The sequence below is a fragment of the Xyrauchen texanus genome, chromosome 15 (assembly GCF_025860055.1).
Source record: "Xyrauchen texanus isolate HMW12.3.18 chromosome 15, RBS_HiC_50CHRs, whole genome shotgun sequence".
Lineage (NCBI taxonomy): Eukaryota > Metazoa > Chordata > Actinopteri > Cypriniformes > Catostomidae > Xyrauchen > Xyrauchen texanus.
In genome coordinates this window covers 6552456-6574364 of record NC_068290.1, presented here as the reverse complement: position 1 = coordinate 6574364, position 21909 = coordinate 6552456, and the positions used below count along the sequence as shown (strand labels likewise).

Below are 21909 nucleotides of genomic sequence, written 5' to 3'. Positions count from 1 at the left end.
ATGTAATGTTTAAATTAATGATAGAAAAGTAACAACTTCATAACATATCAATGCAAAAATTGAAAATACCACTATTAAGCTTCTGCTTATTGTTACTACCACATAAAAACATAATAAAGTATTATTTGATATCCTTAAAACAAATGTATGAAGCATCCATAATCTTTATTCTAGTAACAATAGCACTAGTAAGTAGTGAGACTGATAAGCTACTTTAAACCAATACTTTATACCAATAAACTGATATTTGGGCATTTGGACATAATCAAAATCGACTAATACTGGTGGCTGATTAACAGAAGCGTAAGTCCCCCATTGTGTCAGTTCCAAACTTAAACAGCACCTGTCAATTATTATATATTTCCTTTTGTTTGTTTGTTTTATTTCTTTTTTAGTTTGATAATATATTTTGTAAAATAAGTGTTCATTTAAATTAGGCACTTTTTATATACCTCAGTTACACACCTAATATATCTGCATTAAATTCTCTCATAATTTACTCACTCTTATGCCATCCCAGATGTGTATGACTGTCTTTTTTCTACAGAACACAAACAAAGATTTTTGGAAGAATATCTCAGCTCTGTAGGTCCATTCAATGCAAGTAAATAGTGACCAAAATGTAAAGCTCCAAAAAACACATAAAGGCAGCATAAAAGTAATCCATCAGACTCCAGTGCTTTAATCAATATCTTCTGAAGTGATTTAATCGATTTTAGGTGAAGACCAAAATATAACTCCTTTTTCACTGTACATCACTCCATTGCAGTCTCTAAGCATGATCATGATTTCAAGCTTGATGCATGCACAGCGACCTAGGTCGAGCTAGGAAGTGTAATCGAGCTTGAAATCAGGATCACCAAGGAGACTGCTTATGTCAAGTTTAATTGTGAAAAAGGAGTTATATTTTGGTCCGTTCCCACCCAAAACCAATTGGATCTCTTCAGAAGACATGGATTAAACCACTGGAGTCGTATGGATTACTTCTATGCTGCCTTTATGTGCTTTTTGGAGCATCAAAGTTTTGACCTCCATACACTGGCATTGTATGGACCTACAGAGCTGAGATATTCTTCTAAAAATCTTAGTTTGTGTTCAGCAGAAGAAAGTAATTCTTACATATCTGGGAAGGCATGAGGGTGAATAAATTATGAGAGAATTTTCATTTTAGGGTGAACTATTCCTTAAAAAGCACACGTCTGTTACCATTGTAAGTTTTTCAAAGGCGCAGGTGTGTACATTTTTTTGTATATGCTTATTTTTTAAGGGAAGACACGAAATAACAGCGTTATAAACATGTTTCCGGTACCCAAGGACATTCTCAAAATGTTTTCAAAAAGTCCACGGCGCACCTCTGCTGGACTAATTACAAGAGTCCCAAACTTTCCTAATGAGCCGGTGTCCGAGCGCCGCTGAGTGTGAGCCGGGACCGGGCGAGCGCATGTCCAGAGTTTGGTCGTGTTTGCATCCTATCCGGTGGCACATCAGTGTGGGATGTCGTTCAATCATACAGATGTGAAGGTGTTCTCCGGATCTCCCCCCTCTCCATCGCACTGTGTTTTATGTCTGCGTCACAACAAGTCGGAAGAGAGAGAGAGTGAGAGAGGCAAAGATGATGGCGTCTCTCCCGGGCTGATTCTCATGCCGCTTTCCTGACAAACGCGCGTTTATTGACATCAGTAAAGGTAACAGAAAAAGGATGGGGACATGACAGACAGAGGGACGGACGGACAGACGGTTGCGCACTGACGCGCGTTTAATTCAGCGCGGATCTCTAAACGCGCCGACTATTCGGGACACCAGTGATTGAGACGCAGAAGAAGAAGAAAGAAGAAAAAAAAAACACCGGGCATCAGACATTTCACGTGCGGCTGAAATCTCTTCCCAGCCTCTGTGACCCCAACAGAGCAGAACACTTTAACACAGGTACCTCTGCGCGCTTTTCTGTTCATATATGCTCTTTCATGCCTGTTAATTAATATGTGCATGTGCATGCCATCATATATGATGAGTTATGTGCATCGATTGGATGAAATCTTTGCATGCATTGTGCATGTAATCAATTATTCAGTCTTGTTATTAATAGTTCACAATCACATTGTTGTATCATCTGCATACATTATGGTCTGTTGCATAAGGCAGCCAATGTTTTTGATCATGTGTGGCACTGCAATGTGCTCTGACTCTTCATCATTTATCCTACTGTACTGTATACTGGTGCTATGCACACAGTTTAACCCTTTAGGCTGCTGTTTGCTTGTATGGAGACAAAAACATTGTACTAGCACACTGATTTTGACACTTTTTTTGTCATTTTTTCCCACGCTCTTCAGGATGGGGGGAGTCAGTGAAGGAGAGGATGTTTTAGCCAGATGGAGTGACGGTCTTTTGTACCTTGGCAATGTCAAACGAGTAAGTTTGCTGTGAGTTTGCTGCTTGATAGAAGAACGAGAGAGGGAAAGTGCAAGTTTTGAAAAGTTTTATACTATGTGACTTGTAGCAACTTGTGTAAAGCAGTATAGTATTAGTGATATTTAATTGTTAACACCGTGAAGTGCCTTTATTTTGCAGGTCGATAGTGTCAAGCAGTGCTGTTTGATCCGGTTTGAGGATAATTCTGAATTCTGGGTGCTCAGGAAAGATATCCACTCATGTAAGTGAATAAATTCAAGCTCTAACATTAGATGCCAAGTGACTACATATTAAACTCGATGATACAACATCTTAATCAGAATATATAAAATACTATAAAAACAGCACAAAGCATCGATTACATTTATACATCGCTTTAGGTTTATGACAAATATTTAATAAAAAAAAAAATTATAATTAAATAATTCTGTAATCAATTACTCACCCTCATGTTCTTCCAAACCCGTATTACTTTTTCATCCATGGAAGATGTTAGGCAGAATGTTAGCCTCAGTCACCATTCACTTTCATTTAAAAAAATAAAATAAAAATGCAATGAAAGTGAATGGTGACTGAGGCTAACACTCTGCCTTAACATCTGCTTTTGTGTTTCATTGAAGAAAGAGAGTCATATTGATTTGGCACAATATGAGGGTGAGTAAATTATGACAGAATCTTCATATTTTCATATTTGGTGTACTATCCCTTTAATAGAATTGTGCCATTTAATTTATTCGCATGAAAATGTTTAACAGATTAATCCAAAATAATTATTTGGTACAAAAGCTGTTATTTTTGCAATTTTCTCAGCTGTATTGTTCCAATACTTAAGAATCAATGTGCAACAACATTTAGTAAATTACAAGTCTAAAGTAAAGAGCCAAATTTGATTTAAAGTTAGACTGACTGTAGAGTTGTTTGTTGTTGTCAGTCTCTTCAGGAGGAGAGGAGGTGTGCTGTATCTGCGATGCTCCGCCTCTTAAAGAACCTCTCATAAACTGCCTCAAATGTCGCCACGGTAATGAAAATTAAATACCTTAGATTTCCACCTAACTTTTGGGTTTATTTTTATTTCTGATCTTTTTTATTTTTTAAACTATGTCTAGAAAGTAATATGTGTTACTCATATTGCATTTTCAAGAAGAAATATACTGACTGTTTTGTTCTGTTTTGCTTTTTCCTGATGTTACAGGTTATCATCCAGAGTGCCATACCCCGCCCATTGAACCTGAAGTTGACCCAAACAGCTGGATATGTCGCCAATGTGTCTTCGCAGTAGCAACAAAGGTTTTACTTTGCATTGACATGTGGATCCCAATCTAACGCAAGACTTTACAGGGATAATTCATCCAAAATCTTTAAATCTGTCACTATTTACTCTCATATAGTTCTAAACCAGTCTGCAGATATTTTTAAAGTATATTTAAATAATTTTTATGTTGCTCTTTTTTACACAACCATGGTTTATAGTGAGCAAGTCTATCAAGCTCCAAAAGGCCAAAGATGCAGCATATAAGCTTCATAAATGTAGTCTAAACAACTCATGTGTTAATATTCCAAGACTTCTGAAGCCTTATGATAGCTTAGTGTGAGAAACAGACTGAAATTACTGTCGCTTTTCACTGAAAAGTTGCTATTCACTTAAAATGTACAGAAATTTAAGTCTTATTTGCACATTTTTACACATCACCGCAGGTTTGTCATAATTTAGGCTAAACAAAATGTTTTATCACGTATTGTAACCAAATGAAATGGTCTAATTTGAATATGCTGAATCTGAGAATTGCATTTGAGAGCTGCAACAGATGGGAAGATTTTCAGTAAATAAGGACAATGTTTCTGTTGCGAATCATTACAAATAACTATCGGATGTCCTCAGAAGACACTGTCTATAGCATACAGGTTTGTTTCTACATGAGAGTGAATAAATAAGGACACGTTTTTTCATTTTTGCCTGAACTGTTTCTTTAATTTCCTCTTCCTTGAACTGAGATGTAAAGACTGTCCATGGCTTACCGCACTTGACTGCGTATTTATTACATTGCAGCATTCTGAAGGTGAAGGCGCAGAGTGAGCTGTGTTAAATGGGCCTGTGCTTTAATCTTTCTGTCAGCATGCTCATTTCACTGGCCTGACATACTGATTTGAAGATAAAATCATATCTCCCCCACCCGCCTACTGGAAATATTAATGACGTTCCCTCAGCTGCTCCTCTCCAAATACAATCTTCAGATGAAATGGCTGTTAAATGTGCTTACATGACAGGAGAGTGTGAGGTGTGATACATTGTAATGACGAGCTTTGTCCTGTCCTAGAGAGGGGGAGCATTAAAAAGAGGACGCTTTGCACGACTCATGCAGATCATGAAAATGAGGCTACCCTATCAGCTGTCATCTTTAGACTGGGACGCGCAGCATTTGACCAACCAGCAACAGTGTTACTGTTATTGTGCTGGTCCAGGAGAGTGAGTCCAACTTACACGATTCTGACACAACTGTGGCTTTGTTGGGAAGTCAATTTTATTTGTATTTGTTTTTTCTAAATACAAATGGTTTTAAATCTGTTTTACAGAAAATCATGATTTAAAGGAATGTTTTGGGTTCAGTACAAGCTTAATCAACAGCATTTGTGGAATAATATTGATTACCACAAAAATGTCATTTAGACTTGTCCCTCCTTTTCTTTAAAAAAAAAAGCAAAAATCTTGGTTTCAGTGAGGCACTTACAATGGAAGTGAATGTTGCCAGTCCGAAAACATTAAAATAATCGCTGTTTTAAAAGTATAGCCACAAGACATAAACAATATGTGTGTTAACATGATTTCAGTGTGATAAAATCACTTACTAACATTATCTGTGTAGTTATAGCCAATTTTACAACTTTGTTGCCATGACGATGTAATGTCAACAAACACTATAACCCTATAACGACTGTAAAAAATGTAAAAAAAAATAACAAATTTGCAGCTCAAATAAACACAAGTTATTAACAGATGAATTAATATTAGTGCTGTTTATAAAATTATAAGCTTCAAATTTCTGCCTTTAAACCCTCCAAAAATTGGCCCCATTAACTTCCAATGTAAGTGCCTCGATTTTTGCTTTTTTTAAAGAAAAGGAGGGAGGAGATTACATATTTTTTGGTGGTAATCAACATTATGCCACAAATGCTGTCAACTGAGCTTAAGTTGTATTGAACTTGGAATATTCCTTAAAAAAAAAAAAAGATGTGGTTATGGTAAGGCACTTACAATGGAAGTGAATGGAACCAGTCCATAAACATTCAAACTATTATAGCCACAAATCATAAACATTATACATGTTTACATTATTTTAGTGTGATGAAATCAGAGGTTTACAGACGTTACAGTGTTTACCAGATTACAGGGGTAACCTGCATTACGTCGTCATGACAACAAAGTTGTAATATTGGATATAACTTTAAACAGATAGGGTTAATAAAACATTTTATTACACAATTTTTCACACACTGACTTTTCCTATTCGCTTCCATTGTAAGTGCCTAACTGTACCTGGAATTTTTGCTGTTTTTAATTTGTAAAAAATTATTCTTTACATTTTTTGATTTTATCCCATTTTCTCCCAATTTGGAATGCCCAATTCCCATTACTTAGGAGGTTACTCACCTCAATCCGGGTGGAGGAGGACAAGTCTCAGTTGCCTCCGCTTATGAGACCGTCAATCCGCGTATCTTATCACGTGGCTCTTTGTGCATGACACCGCGGAGACTCGCATCATGTGGAGACTCATGCTACTCTCCGCCATCCATGCACAACTTACCACTTGGCCAATGAGAACGAGAACCCCTAATCGCGACCACGAGGATGTTACCCCATGTGACTTTACCCTCCCTAGCAACCGGGCCAATTTGTTTGCTTAGGAGACCTGACTGGAGTTACTCAGCACGCCCTGGATTCGAACTCGTGACTCCAGGGGTGGTAGTCAGCGTCAATACTCGCTGCGATACCCATGCCCTCTTTTGCTTCTTTTTTTTTTTTAAATAAATGCAGGATGAGTCTAAATAATTTTTGTGCTAATCAACATTATGCCACAAAAGCTTTTAATTGAGCTTAACTTGTATTGAACCTGGAAAACTCATTTAGTGTCATAACAATGCCTTAATAGTATTTGGAATACTAGCATACTGCTTACTTCACACTACATACATGCTTTTGATCTAGTGCAACCCTCCAAAAATGCTGATTAATCGGGACACCAGCGATTGAGATGCAGAAAAAAAACCACAGGGCATCAGACAATTCTTGTGACAATTCTTGAGCTGAAATCTCTTCCCCATCTCTGTAACTATGTGGTGTAACCATCAAGTATAAGGTTTTAAAATACTTTCCTTACACCTTGAATACAAGTAAGTGTACACAACTTAATCGGTTTTCAAATATATTTTTCAAGGTAAAATCTTTTTTTTTTTTTACAGTCATGAATATCAAGAACTTTTCTTAGGATTACTTCAATTTACCTCAACAAAATGTACTTTTTCACAAATTTTCAAAATAAAATAGACAACAGGATGTCTGTTGGTTACAACACCTGACAACACTTTGTGTTGTAATTATTAATATATTTATTAATATGAATATATTAATATTATTAATAATAATTGATTCACTGCATAATTTTGAATAAAAGGTTATTCCAAATTACTTATGCCAACATTTTTTTTTCCTGCTTTTAATAAGACTTTTTAATTTTTACTGTCTCTGGATGGTTACACCACAAAACAGTTTTGAGATTAAGTCCCAGAAAAATATAGAATTTGACTTTGAACCCGTGAATATGTGCATTGTAGTAGAGATTTTTTGTTTTGTGTGAAATATATTTTTATGTATTTTGAATAAATTAATAGATCCAGAACCCCCCTTTACCTTCACATACTGTTTGTATTGTTTGTTTGTTTTTTCAGAAGATTGTGTGTCTAAAATAAAGAATGTTGTTTCGTGTTAGGTGGAATCTAAAGATGTTGCAATGTGGGAGTTGCGGTCAGTGGTTCCATGAAGCGTGCACTCAGTGCCTGACCAAACCTCTTCTCTATGGAGACCGGTGAGGCTGGTGCCGTCGTTAAGCACATGTTGTTGCTAAGCTAATTCTATCTAAACCTTTTTATGTGTCTCTCCTCTTCACCTCATAGCTTTTATCAGTTCCAGTGCTCAGTGTGCACAAACGGTCCAGAGACCATCCAGAGGCTTCCAATGACCTGGTGAGATGCTTTCTGTACTGTTACTGAATGTTAAAGACCAATCAAACCTAAGATCTGATCTGAAGAGAAAGTAATTTCTGAAACTGATGATACTCCTTTGGTTGTACTGCAGGGTAGATTTGGCCCATTTGGTGCTGTATCATCTCTCCCTTTGCTGCAAGAGGAAGTATTTTGATTTTGATCATGAAATCATGTCCTTTGCCAATGAGAACTGGGATTCTTTGCTTCTTGGCATGGTATGAAAAATAAATAGTTAATCGCACTGGCATATTGCAATTTAAAATCAAAATGAAATGGCATATGCAACTCATTTTAATTATTGTTATTTTATTCTGATGAACGAATACAAAGACAAACCTTCTTTTTATTTTGTAAGAAAAATCATGTGGATAGTAAGACCAAAAACATGCATTTAGAAAAAAATTGGCTCAGTTTTAGCTTTAGCTGTTTACTTAAAAGCGATAGACCACCCCACAATGAAAATTGTGTCATAATTTACTCAAAACCCCTATGACTTTTTTTCTTCAGTGGAACACAAAAGTTGTTAAATGGATAGTGCACCCAAAAAATAAAAATTCTCTCATCATTTACTCACCCTCATGCCATCCCAGATGTGTATGACTTTCTTTCTTCTGCAGAACACAAACAAATATTTTAGAAAAATATCTCAGCTCTGTAGGTCCATACAATACAAGTGAATGGGTACCAACATTTTGAAGCTCCTAAAAGCACATAAAGGCAGCATAAAAGTAATTCACATGACTCCTGTGGTTAAATATATTTCTTCAGGTGCGATGTGATGATATGGTGTGGGAGAGAAACATATCAATATTTAAGTAAATTCTCCTCCCTGCCAGGTGGGTGGCAATATGCACAAATAATGTGAACCGCCAAAAACAAGAGAAGAAGAGAGTGAAAGTTAAAGTTGAGACTGATGGTAAAAATAGACTTTGATCTGTTTCTCACCCACACTTATCATATTGCTTCAGAAGACATAGATGTAACCACTGGAGTCGTATGGATTACTTTTATGCAACCTTTATGGGCTTTTGGAGCTTCAACATTCTGGCCACCATTTTACTTGAATTGTATCGACCTACAGAGCTGAGATATTCTTCTAAAAATCTTCATTTGTGTTCAGCAAAAGACAGAAAGTCAAACACATCTGGGATGGTATGAGGGTAAGTAAAGTTTTTGGGTGAACTGTTTCTTTAAGCAGAATGTCTAAGCTCTGGTTTTCAATACAATAAAAGTGGATGGGCACTAGGGACTGTCAAGCTCCAAAATGGACAAAAAAGCCCCATAAAAGCATCCTAAAATAATCCATAAGGCTTTTGCACTGTATTCGAAGTCTTCTGAAGCCAAAATGATAGCATTGTGTGAGGAAGAGGTGGAATTTATGTCATTATTAACTGAAAATCTTGCTTGACAGCCGTTGTCACAATTCATTTTCATTGCATAAAAAAGCATCTTGCACATTCTGCTATAAATTACTCTTTTTGTGTTCAACAAAAGAATGAGTCAAATGGGTTTTGAACTACAAAGGGTAGGTAAATGATGACAGAATTTTCATTTTCTGGGTGAACTGTCCCTTTAATGTAATCTTGAGTGTAGTTTTGAGTTTTCTCTGTTGCCGTTTGTGGTCTCTCTGTGCTCTTACCTTTTCAGATGCATTTGTTATACAATGCATTTTATTCTGTGCTATATTTTGGTCTCTCAGCTGTCAGACACACCGAGGCAAGACCGTTGCCAAAACCTGCTCAATGCTTTAAATTCCCACAAAGACAGGTAAGAAACTGATTATTTTGGCTCTGAAAACTGCTGCTCTGCTTTATTTCCATAAGTCAGCCTGATGGGGTATATTGCATATTTGCAATAAAATTGGCAAAAGCATTACTGTAATAGTTTTACATTATAAGTGACTCTGCATGTAATTTCACTCTCTACAAATAGTATTTTGTAGTGTTTAAAGAAGGTTCTCCCTTTCAAAATAAGTCCATTTCCATTTTCGTGCTGTCAAGGTTTGTGGTTGATGCCACTCATACACTAGCACATATATAACTGAAATGGCTGTTTTAGTTGTCAAGTATGAGACACCCTGGGACAAAATATCAATCTGTCACAGATCCCTTAGAAACAGCAGTAGAATACCACTGTGTACCACAACCTGTCACATAGAATCATGTTACTATACCTCAGAGCTGTAACCACCGTAGATATTGAAGGACATGTCCCTGCAGTATTCATAATAGTGGTCTACTGATATGGGGTTTTTACATAGATGATTATTAAATTATTACATTTGGTCCTCCCAATCCTGAATATGTTGTTAGATCCTTGCAGTACCTACATTTTGTGAAATAATTTTTACGTGGCTCGTTGTACGTATTATGGCAGTTTCCTGGTTAAATGAACACTAGAGACGCCACACCAACTTTTATTCACTTTCACACAAATCACGAGTAAACGGCAGATTATCAGTTCATAAACACTTACTTTTCATACTGTTCCTCACACAATACTATCTTATGACATGTAAACACTTCTACTATAGCTATGGTTGCGTCCTGTAAAATACGGGATCGTCCCATATTTAAGATGGTCAGATAGCATAAGGGACCGTCTAAAAAGTCCACACATTGTGCTAAAACTGGATCTATTTCGAAATAAATGTTTAATAAGATGTACAATATTACACAGATCGAACAATGTATGAATACAATAAGTGCAGCATATATTATATATTATATTTTAGCATATAATAAAGGATATACAGTTTTTATTATTAATAACTCATAATAAAACATTTATTGCTAAAACTGTGGAAGATGTGGTAAGGGGCTGTAATATCTCAACACCCCCCTCTCCCCACCCCTTCCTTTTGAGTGTCCCTTATTTTACAACAGCATAAGTGGCAACCCTAACTATGGCGCATGACTTGTAAAGCATTTGAATGTATATATGCTACTGCTGCCACTGCTGGGACTCTAGTACTTCGCCTACTCTCACTCTCACTACTACTCACATTTACTTTTCTGACATTATCGATAAGTTTAGGTTTAAGGTTTAGGTTAGGAAAGGAGGTTTTGTTGATTTAAAACTTAATTGAGCATTAAACTTAAACGCCCCATTGGTTTATGAGAACATCTAACTCGCTTTTAGCGCCACACAGGATATTTCACCTCGGAACTGCTGTGATACATGTAAAGAACCATGTAATTTAAGATGTGATTTTGGGGGGGTGGGTGTTTGAGGGGTCTGACGAAGGAAGGACGAGGTTGTAAAAGGTGCTCCATATGAAGCTTTAATTGTAAACATTAAGATACATTACAATAGCTCTACTTTATTTTAAGTTATACTTTCGGCCACCCCTATAATGTGGGTTCAAGTAAATGCGCTATAAAGAAAGCTAATTTAACTACGCACATTTTTCCATGCATGGAAGAGTGCGGAACATAACGTAAGAGTTTAAACTCAAGTGCAATGTTCAGTTGAATGGTAAAGTTGGCCCTCTTTTAAAAGGTTTTTGAACCAAATGTAAATGCAAATGATGAAGTGGCCAAAAGGTCCAAATAGCAGCATAAAATGGTTAAATCTGTCTCTTCAAAAGCTATATGATAGGTATGGGTGAGAAACAGATTAATATTTAAGTACTTTTTTATTATACCCCCATACTATAACACCGATTGTGTTATTCAATATCCATAGTTTTAACATTTAACATGCGATCAAGCTGGTTTATTAGTAATCCAGCTGAGATTTTCATCTGTCGTACAGGTTTGTCTCGGGCAAAGAAATAAAGAAAAAGAAGTGTCTCTTCGGCCTTCAAGTACGGGCTCCTCCCCCTCTGTCATCTGACACATCCCCTTTCATCGCTGAACAGCCAGTCAACATTGCCCACAGGAGAAGGTGAGAGAAAAGACCACACCAAGCCCTTTTAAAGGGACAGTTCATCCAAAAATGACCATCCTGTCATTTACTCACCTTAATGTAATTGCTTCATGTTGTTTTCTTTCAAGCATGAAACACAAAAGTAGATATTAAGTATAATGTCTGAGCTGCTCTTTTTCAAAAATGGAAGTGCATGGTGTTTTATACTGCCTAGCTCCAAAACCATAAAAGTATGAAAAACGTAGTCCATATGACTTGTGCGCTATATTCCAAGTCATTTGAAGCCATGTAAATTCTTTCCCTCCACCAGATCTTTCACATTTTATTTGTGCTTTCATTAATTTAACAATGGCACATATAGACACAACTGATATCAGGTTTGATATCATTGATGGAAAATGTAATTGGTTATCAAGTGTCATGTGACAATATATGATGTAACAAGTTTAAGAAAACATTGAAAATAGATGTATAAATTCTCCACCTTCTATGGAAAACAAAAGCTCGGTCATTCTGCCTAATGCTTTTATGTTTCACAGAAGAAAGGAAAAAATATTAGGTTGGATTAACATGGGGGATCACAAAACCTTCATTTTTGGGAGAACTGTCCTTTAGAACATGGCTGAACACACAGTTACAGTATAACATTTTGGATTTGACATTGAAGTCAATTGTTGTCTTTGATTCAGCCCAATGTCACTGTCCTGCCAACGGAGAGCCATGGGTCCAGAGTCCCGTAAATCAAAGCGTCGGGTCATCGAGACACAGGTCAGTGAGTCTGCCTTCAACAGCAGCAATCAAAAGATGTCTGACAGAGGCCAAGCCCCCCTGCATCAGTAATGAGTCTCACACATTCATGAAAGAGACCTGCCTTTCACCTTTTTAGTTTGTTTTCCTCTTCATGTGCATTAGACTTGTTTTACAAAAGAAAACAAAATGCTTTACTAGGATGTCATTCCAAGCATAGGCTTGTACGATATCTAGATTGCATGCTTCTATTTAGAAAAGAACAAGAATAGGAGTGGGAAGGTTTGGTTTCTTGAATTTGTTTAGTTTAACTTTTCAACTGCAGTAGATTAGATTTTGAGATTCCAAGAGGCTCTGGCACATTTACAGTCCAGCATTTGAAATAGTTTTCAGATTTAAAGGGTCACGGCACCAGAAAAGCATGTCAACATGTATAATGCCACTTTGACTCAATGCAAAGGCTTAATTTCAATGTATTTTTATATGCCTATGTATCATCAGGACTGCAAAGGTTTGAGGTGTCATATCATGCTGTTATTGTCCATTGACTTTGGTAGTAATGAAATGTGCCACAGAGTAATGCTGTCATTCAGATTTAGCATGTGTACTGGCATTATAATGCAGCGCTTCCTAACACTGGTGTTAGATCTATCTATCTATCTATCTATCTATCTATCTATCTATCTATCTATCTATCTATCTATCTATCTATCTATCTATCTATCTATCTATCTATCTGTCTATCTGTCTATCTGTCTGTCTGTCTTACATTGGTTTAGGTGGATGGAGATTTGTGTTGTAACATTATAGTGTGTATATATATTTTATCAAACTAAAAAAAAAACAAAACGAGGACAATCTTGTATTCCATGTCATGTCCCCTGAAAACTGATCATAATAATTACAGTGGCAAGAAAAAGTATGCAAACCCTTTGTAATTACCTGCATTTCTGCTTTAATTTTTCTGAAAATGTAGTCTAATAATAGACAAACACGATCTGAACAAATTGCATGTGTCTGTTCCGGCTGCTGCCGGTAAGCTGCACAAGTCTGTGTTTGTAGCTAGCTAGCCTGCTTAGCATTGCTTATTCTTATATGTTCATAATTTTATCCTTTGCCATTTTACCATATGCTTTTTATCTTCTTTTCTACTGTTACAACTGCGTGTATTGTACAGCGTGTTCCCATTTTTCTCTTTTTTCTTTTCTTTTTTTCCACTTGTCTACATATTGTGTCTCGACTACATGCATTTGTTTTCTCCTCTGTGTTTTAAACGGATTATTGCATCAGTCTCAAACATCTGCTGAGTATGAACCTCATCGAACCACATCGATCTCAAGCCCTCGCTGCCATAACAACAACAACAACAAACAATTGCAGTAAGTCATGTTATTTCTTCCCGCACTGCATTCCACATGTTTACTATAGCTTCTTCCATCAGCAGTGAGGGATTTACATGTGATAAATGTAAGGAATTAGTCAGGCTGATGTAGAAGGTTAATGAGGTAGAGACACACATCTGAATGGTAGTGGAGGTCAGTGAGAAAGAGAAGCCGGTAGATACTGTTTCGGATGCGGGTAGTAAAGCAAGCAACACACACACTTTGTTTCTGGCTGTAGAACCCCACTGCAGGACGTTTGGGTGATGTCTCAACGGCATACTCGCTCAGCAAATTGACACCTCTCTCCCATCCCTGTTAGGCTTTCCAATCGATTCCCTCCACTCAGTGATGCACCCACTGAGAATCATGTTGAAAGAGCCCTTGTTATTGGTGATTCTATTGTGAGGAATGTGGAAATAGAGACTCCAGCCACTATTATTTAATGCATTTTGGAGGCTCAGGCATCTGACAATCAGATACAATTTTCAAGTGCTGGCTAATGCTAAACATAGATTTTCTAAAATTGTAATTCATGTCGGCACTAACAATGTCCGGCTTCACCAGTCAGAGATCACTAAAGATAATGTTAAAAAGGTGTGTGAACTTGCAAAAACAATGTCAGACACTATAATATGCTCTGGTCCCCTCCCTGCTCGTCGTGGTGAGGAGGTCTGTAGTAGATTAGTGTCACTGAACGGCTGGATGTCTGAGTGGTGTCCAGAGAATAGCATAGACAATTGGAAGAGTTTTTGGGGAAGACCTGACCTGCTAAAGAGAGACGTACTCCATCCCTCCAGGGAAGGTCCCACTCTCTTCACTAATAATTTCCCTCATAGTCTTAATTGTGATATAGTATTTGGGCCCAGGTCAGGAAACAGACAAACTGGTTAATCCGAACATCTGCTAGCCTTGAGACATCACACAGGTCACATAAAATACAAAATATGTAAACTGTATCATCTAGATATCCTGAACTACCAAACACAAACTCTTCTCTAAATAATTTAGAAAAGATAAACATTATATGAAGGTAAACATCAAACATTAGACCTCTTTCAACCAAAGCAATAATTGTAAATGAAATTATTGCAGATCATAGTTTGGATGCACTCTGTTTGACTGAAACCTGGCCTAAACCAGATGAATATATTAGTTTTAGTGAATCTTCTCCCCCAGGCTATTGTTATAAACATGAGCCTCATCTGAAGGGTCGAGGAGTAAGTGTTACTATAATTTACAGTGAAGATTTTGGTGTTACTCAGAGGACAGTCTTTTGAGCTAATAATGCTTAATGTGATATAAATAAAAAATCTCTGTCGTCTTTTGCCCTTGCTACAGAATATAGATCACCCAAACCATATTCTGATTTCCTTTGTGAATTTGCTAATTTTCTATTAGATCTAGTAGTTACTGTAGATAGAGATTTAATTGTTGGTGACTTCAACATTCACATAGATAATGAAAATGACACATTGGGAATATCATCTATCGATATTCTCAACTCTCTTGCAGTCAGACAAAATGTGACAGGACCAACTCATCGCCATACTCATATGCTAGATTTAATTCTGTCATATGGAGTTGATGTTGATACTATAGAAATTCTACCGCAGAGCGATGACATCTCAGATCATTACCTTGTCTCTTGTTTGCTGCGATCAGCTAATGTTACTCAATCTACACCAGGCTATTGTTCAGGTAGAACTATTCATTCAACCACTAAAGATAGCTTCACTAATATTTTTCCATAATTGTAAGCCAAAAAAGTCTAGAAAAACTTTATTTAATAACCAAAAATATAAATACAGTCATCTGTTGTGATAGTGTCACCCCCCTTCGATTGAAGAAAATTTAAGAAAAATGCCTTCACCAAGGTAAAATGATTACACTCATGCTCTCAAGAGAGCAGCTCAGAAAATGGAGCACAAGTGGAATAATACAAAATTAGAAGTATTTCATGGTGCATGGAAAGATAGTGTCTGTAGCTACAGACAGGCACTAAAAGCTGCCAGGTCAGCATATTTTAGCAAACTCATAGAAAATAGCCACAACAATCCTAGGTGTTTATTCAGTACTGTGTCTAAATTGGTTAAGAATAAAGCCTTGACTGAACCAGATATTCAGTCGTGGCACAATAGTAATGATATACAGTAATTAATTGAAACTGAATTTCTTTACTGATAAAATAGAAATCATCAGAAATCAAATTGTAATTATGCAATCAACTGTCACAGCACCTCAGAAAACAGTGTCTCATAATTTTCCTCACAAGCAACAATCTACAAAACTATCATAGATCATGAAGAGATAACAAAACTTATCAAAAAATCCACAACATGTATGTTAGATCCAATACCAAGAGGTATTCCCTGTAATCTCAGAACCTCTTCTTAATATTATTAACTACTCGCTATCCTTAGGACATGTCCCAAGAAACTTTAAAATGTCAATTATCAAACTGCTTATATTATTATAGTTAAATGAGCTAATTATAGACCGATTTCAAATCAATCATTTATGTTGAAAATACTAGAAAATGTAGTGTCTTCCCAACTATGTTCATTTCTACAGAGAAATAGTATATATGATACATTTCAGCCCCATCACAGTACAGAGACTTATCAGAGTTACAAATTACTTGATCTTATCATCTGATCGCAGCTGCATTTCTCTTCAAGTGCTTTTAGATATTAGTGCTGCCTTTGACATGATAGATCACGACATTCTCTTGAATATGCTGGAGAATTACGTTGGCATTAGTGGATTTGCATTAGCATGGTTCAGGTCCTATTTATCAGACCGCTACCATTTTGTCTATGTAAATGAGGAATGGTCAAACCAAACAAAAGTAAAGTATGGAGTGTCACAGGGATCAGTTTTAGGACCTCTGTTTTTCTCCATAATATCCTTCCCCTGGGAGATATAAAGAATCGTGGAATAAGTTTCCACTGATAAGCCGACGATACCCAACTTTATATTTATTCTAAACCCGATGAAATTTCACAATTCTCCAAATTAGCTGAGCGTATCAATGTAATCAAAGATTGGATGGCCAGAAATTTCCTTCTATTCAATTCCGACAAAACAGATGTACTAATTACTGGACCAAAATCTCTGTTGCTGATGGCGAAAAATGAATTAATGTGTTCATGACCTCAAGACTAGATTATTGCAATGCATTACTGGGAGGATGTCCATCAAGTTCAATAAATAATCTTCAATTGGTTAAAAATGCAGCTACCAGAGTGCTGACTGCAACCAAGAAATATGATCACATTAGCCCAATTTTATCATCGTTACATTGGCTACCTGTTACATTTCCTATTAATTCTAAGATTCTATACCAAGATATTAACGGTCTTGCTCTACAGTACTTAAGTGACCTACCACCACATTATATTCCATCACATTCATTACGATCACACAATTCTGGCCTGTTAATAGTTCCTAGAGTATCAAAATTCACAAAAGAAGGTAGACCCTTTTCCTGTTTGGCTCCTAAACTATGGAATAGTCTCCCTAACACTGTTTGGTATGCAGACACACTCACTCAGTTTAAGTCTAGACTAAAGACTCATCTATTTAGCCAGGCATACACCTAATTTATCCATCAACTTATAATTAGGCTGCTTTAGTTAGGTCTGCCAGAACTAGAAACATTTCTCAGAAACATTTCTCATAATCTATAAGACTGCAATAAATTGAATGGCATCTATGCTAATATTATTCTATTTGTTTCCCTGATTCATATCCCGAGGTAACCAGAGCCGGCCAGATCCAGCTCCGTTCCTGCTTGGTGTCAGACTTAACTGCTACGTGCCACTGAATGATGATGACAAACTACAGCCGGTGCTAGCCATACATCACTTCAGTCTTTTACAAAACAGACTTCAGAGGATGAACTGATGCCAACTCCAACCATAAGACATGGGATACTTCATATGCCACTGCCTGAACCTTGGACCTAGAATGGACCCCACCGAACCTCACTGAAATGACCTGCAGGTTGAACTGCCTGCTTGTATCACTTTTGTTTATTGATGGACTACACTCTTGAAATGGAATACATAGACTATCAATTAATTGCCAACAAAAGCCATTGCTTTGAAACAATATGTGTTGTAAAAAGCGCTATACAAATAAAAATGACTTGACTATGTTTCTGCCAAAAAGAAAAAAACAATTCTGTCCACATATCGCAAATATTTGCAAACTTGAGGTGTGCATCAATTTTGTTTTGTTAAGCAGTGGTTTCCTCCATGGTATCCTCCCATGATCACAATTCTTGTTCAGTGTTTTCTTGTAGTAGACACATAAAAACATATTTTAGCAAGCTCAGAAGATTTCTGCAGATCTTTTGCTATTACTCTTGGGTTCTTTTGGTGATCTTGACAGGGCGCACACTCCTAGAGAAGGGAGCAATTGTGCTGAATTTCCTTCATTTGTAGACAGTTTGTCATACTGTGGATTGGTGAACATCCAGGTCTTTAGAAATTGTTTTGTAGCCTTTTCCGTCTTCATGCATCTCTAGTATTCTTCTTCTAAGACCCTGTTCCACCTGGTATTACGATGCATCTCGAGTGATCCGATAACATGTGGTCAGGTGAGACATATCACTGATTACACCTTGTCGCTTAAATGCGTATCCTGTGACCTCTTGTGTTTGGATTTGGAGGGGAGGCTTTAAGTTTAAACTGTTGTTTTAGTGCAGTGGTTAATTGACAGGTGAGGGGTGGTGCTTCACTGCTGCCAAGACTCATACGTGACGGATTTGCGTTTACACCGCGAGACCGTCAATCCGTGCATCTTATCATGTAGCATGACACAGCAGAGACTCACAGCATGTAGAGACTCATCCTACTCTCTGCAATCCACACACAATTTACAACACACCCCACTGAGAGTGAGAACCATTAATCGTGACCACAAAGAGGTTACCCAATTTGGTTGCTTAGGAGACCTGGCTGGAGTCACTCAGCACACCCTGGAATCAAACTTGCGACTCCTGGGGTGGTAGTTTGCGTCAATACTCGCTGAGCTACCCAGGCCCCCTCACCTGTGTTTTTGACCACATTCATGTTTGGGTTTTTTGATACCAGGTGGAGATGGGGTCTATGATCCTCTAACATTCACTCTGTCAGAATCAACCCAAGACTGTGAAAGTTTAAATGGTATATTCAGTATTGACAACAACAGGTGCAATTATGTGTTTGTCATTACTTTAAGCAGATTGTGTTTGTCTATTATTAGGACTAAGGTGAGAATCAAACAATAATTTATGAACATTAATGCAGAAATGCAGGTCATTCCAAATGCTTCACATATTATTTCTTGCCACTGCATTTATAATACTCGATCATGTCTTTATAGACTTGTCCAGCGGGAGTTGCGACAAACGCTATTGATCTGGTGCCATGTTGCCATGGTTATGTAGATGGGACAAGCCTGTATAACCACAGAAAACCAGAGGAAGAGATGAGCCTGGGGTCAGTAGCATGTTTATATGAGAAACAGCACATGTAACTTTGTCTGAGCTTCAACTTTGAACTGAAAGGATATGAGGGAGATTCATGCCAGAATGGTATCTTTATTAATCTGTTAGCACTACATGTGCATTTCTACTGTAATAAGAAAATGTAATGGACTAAAATAATATTTATGTATTACAGTTCTCCTCCCAAGAGAATGTTTGCCCTCTATCATCCTTCATACAGTGGATCTCAGGACCTGTCTAGAACGCTGCATTATTACAGGTCTGTGTAGACAATATGCATTGAAATCAAATAGAGATATAGTTAAACAGATGACAATGTGCATTGAATATATATGTAGTTAAATTGATTGTTCATCGAAAATGAATTTACTTAACCTCATGTTGTTTTAAACCCATATGACTTTATTTCATCTGTGGAATACAAAAGGAGATGTTTGGCATTAAGCCCCATGTCACCATTCAAGTGAATGGTGACTGAGGCTAACATTCTGCCTAACATCTCCTTTTGTGTTCCATGAAAGAAAAAAGTCATATATGCTTAGAAAAACATGAGGGTGAGTAAATGAGGAAATAATTGTATGTTTCGGTTAACTATTCCTTTAAGTAGTAATGTACTATATGTGTACTTTTAACGTGATTTTGTGTTTGTTTGATTCAGTGCAGAGGACCCTTGTCGACTTCCAGCCCCCTGCCTTCCATACTCGCTGTCCTCTGCTCATCCTCCAGGGCAGCGGTTTGAAAACTGCTCCTCTCACTTCCTGCGTGACGTACCACCCTACTCCAGCATAGTAGGCATGGGGGAACCCACGGCAACGGGATGGGGAGGAGGGGACGCCGTCAGGATCCTGGCCAGACGTATAACAGCCGACGGAAAAGTCCAGTATCTAGTGGAGTGGGGAAATGTGTACTGAGAGAGAGAGAGAGAGAGAGAGAGAGAGAGGAGCAGAGAATATTTGTGGAAGTGAGAGAGGTTTTAAAAAGAGACGTACAAAGAGGAAAGGGCCAGAGACTTCAGGATGCATCATTAGGGTTTGCATGGTTACGAGAAGAGGTGTGAAAGCATCACTGAGCAGGTGTGGGTGTTCTGCGGTCGTTTCAAGAGCAACAGCAGAAGGAAACAACATCAAGTGAATCCAGGTTAAGCTACACAGCAGCTTTACTCTGAGATTAATCTGTTATAAAACTCCTTTTTACTTTGAAAGTGTCTCCTATATTTTGAATACTGTTAGAAAATGCCTTTAGAATGACTTGAACTTATGATCATGATTTGTAATGCATAAGCTGTTCATTGCCATCACACGTTCATGTACTACTCAAACACTACAAAAAATACACGGCAAAAAAGCATTTGCTTAGTTTTTTGTATCATTTACCAGTAAAAATATTTAAACATAATTTAAACAAGAGACATTTACTTAAAAAGGAAAATCACAGAAGATATTAAGCCTTGTTTTCAGATAAATCTAGCAAACTTTAGTTAGGTTTATGCTTAAAACGATTTGCAAATGGGTTAAGGAAAATACATTCCTATTTATTCCTTTCAAATGATTTTTTTTTTTGTTTTGTTTGCTTTCATATTAGTTTGTTTTTCTTACCGTATTCAATTTAGTAAAATTAGAAGTTGAGAAGTAATTTTGCTTCTCAAGTAAATTTATATTGTTTTAAGTTGTGTAGTTTAGATATTTTTACTGGAAGACAACACAAAAAATGTAGTGAGTATTATTATTATTATTATTTTTTTTTTACTGTGTAATTTTGTATTTTTTCCCAGTAAAAATCTAAAATTATGCTAAAATCAAGATAGATTTACTTGAGAAGTATATTTCAGAGAATATATCTTAATTGAAGTTAGTTTTCTTAACCTGTTGGCAAATTGTTTTAAGTATAAACCTCACTGAATTTTGTTAGACCTATGTTTAAATCAAGGAGATTAGGAGTTTAGATATTTTTACTGGAGGAGAAGAAAACAATTATTTAAATGTTTTTTTTTTTTCCTTTTTTGCAGTGTAACATTTGTTTTTCCCCAAAAAAATAACAAATTATAAAATAAGATAGATTTACTTGTGAAGTAAATTTGTTTAAGATCAGAGAGTGTATCTTAATGCAAGTAATTTTTTCTTACTCTGTTGGTAAATTGTAAAAAGTATAAACCTCTGAACTGAATTTTGTTAGATTTACTCCAAAAACAAGGGAGAGAAAAAAACAGCAACTTGCGAATGGGATAAGAAAAATAACTTTTCAAGATTCAGTATATATTCTGAGAACATTGAGAACTTAATATCATATGCAATTTAGTTCTCAAGTAAATATATCTTGTTTTAAGGAGAGGTTTTAGATATTTTTACAGGAAGACGATACAAGAAAATGTGACGGTCCAAAATGTTCCATTTCAGGAAAGATTTATCATGTGGTCACACCAAGTGAGTGCCCATATAAAAATATTTATTGAAGTCATAAATAGTCAAACGTATCCTTCAAACTTCTCATAATGGATGGCAAACATTTTAAATTGTAGCAGTTTGTCATCATATGTTATTTAGACAGTGAATTTAAACTTTAAGACTGTGATCTAAAACCTCCTTAACAACTCTTAACAGGCTATTATTTGTATCTAATGGAACTATGATTAAAATAAATAAATAAACACCAGTGGTCAATAAATGGTTACATTAATTATTAATAATAATATGAAGAAAAAAAAATTCTGCCAAATGAGTTTATTAGCCTGTAGGCTGTATACGGTCATTG

General features: G+C 36.6%; 1 protein-coding gene across 1 annotated transcript; it reads left to right on the top strand.

The window, feature by feature from the left end:
* The first annotated feature begins 1623 nt into the window (after positions 1-1623).
* On the top strand, positions 1624-20614 carry phf1 (PHD finger protein 1). Its single transcript, XM_052144775.1, has 15 exons — positions 1624-1926; positions 2334-2412; positions 2572-2653; positions 3344-3430; positions 3605-3699; positions 4728-4876; positions 7395-7490; positions 7579-7647; positions 7760-7883; positions 9368-9435; positions 11425-11556; positions 12228-12306; positions 19038-19153; positions 19337-19420; positions 19820-20614. The coding sequence occupies exons 2-15, from the start codon at positions 2335-2337 to the stop codon at positions 20070-20072; spliced, it is 1512 nt and encodes a 503-aa protein (XP_052000735.1). The 5' UTR covers positions 1624-1926; position 2334; the 3' UTR covers positions 20073-20614.
* The last annotated feature ends 1295 nt before the right edge of the window (positions 20615-21909 follow it).

What these genes read in the sequence shown, in the direction of transcription:
- phf1 (XM_052144775.1), top strand. Translation starts at nt 2,335, where the DNA reads ATGGGGGGAGTCAGTGAAGGAGAGGATGTTTTAGCCAGATGGAGTGAC. An exon ending in TCTTCGCAGTAGCAACAAAG is followed by an intron (nt 3,700 to 4,727) that starts GTTTTACTTTGC and finishes GTCCTGTCCTAG; the next exon opens with AGAGGGGGAGCATTAAAAAG. An exon ending in CAGAGGCTTCCAATGACCTG is followed by an intron (nt 7,648 to 7,759) that starts GTGAGATGCTTT and finishes GTTGTACTGCAG; the next exon opens with GGTAGATTTGGCCCATTTGG.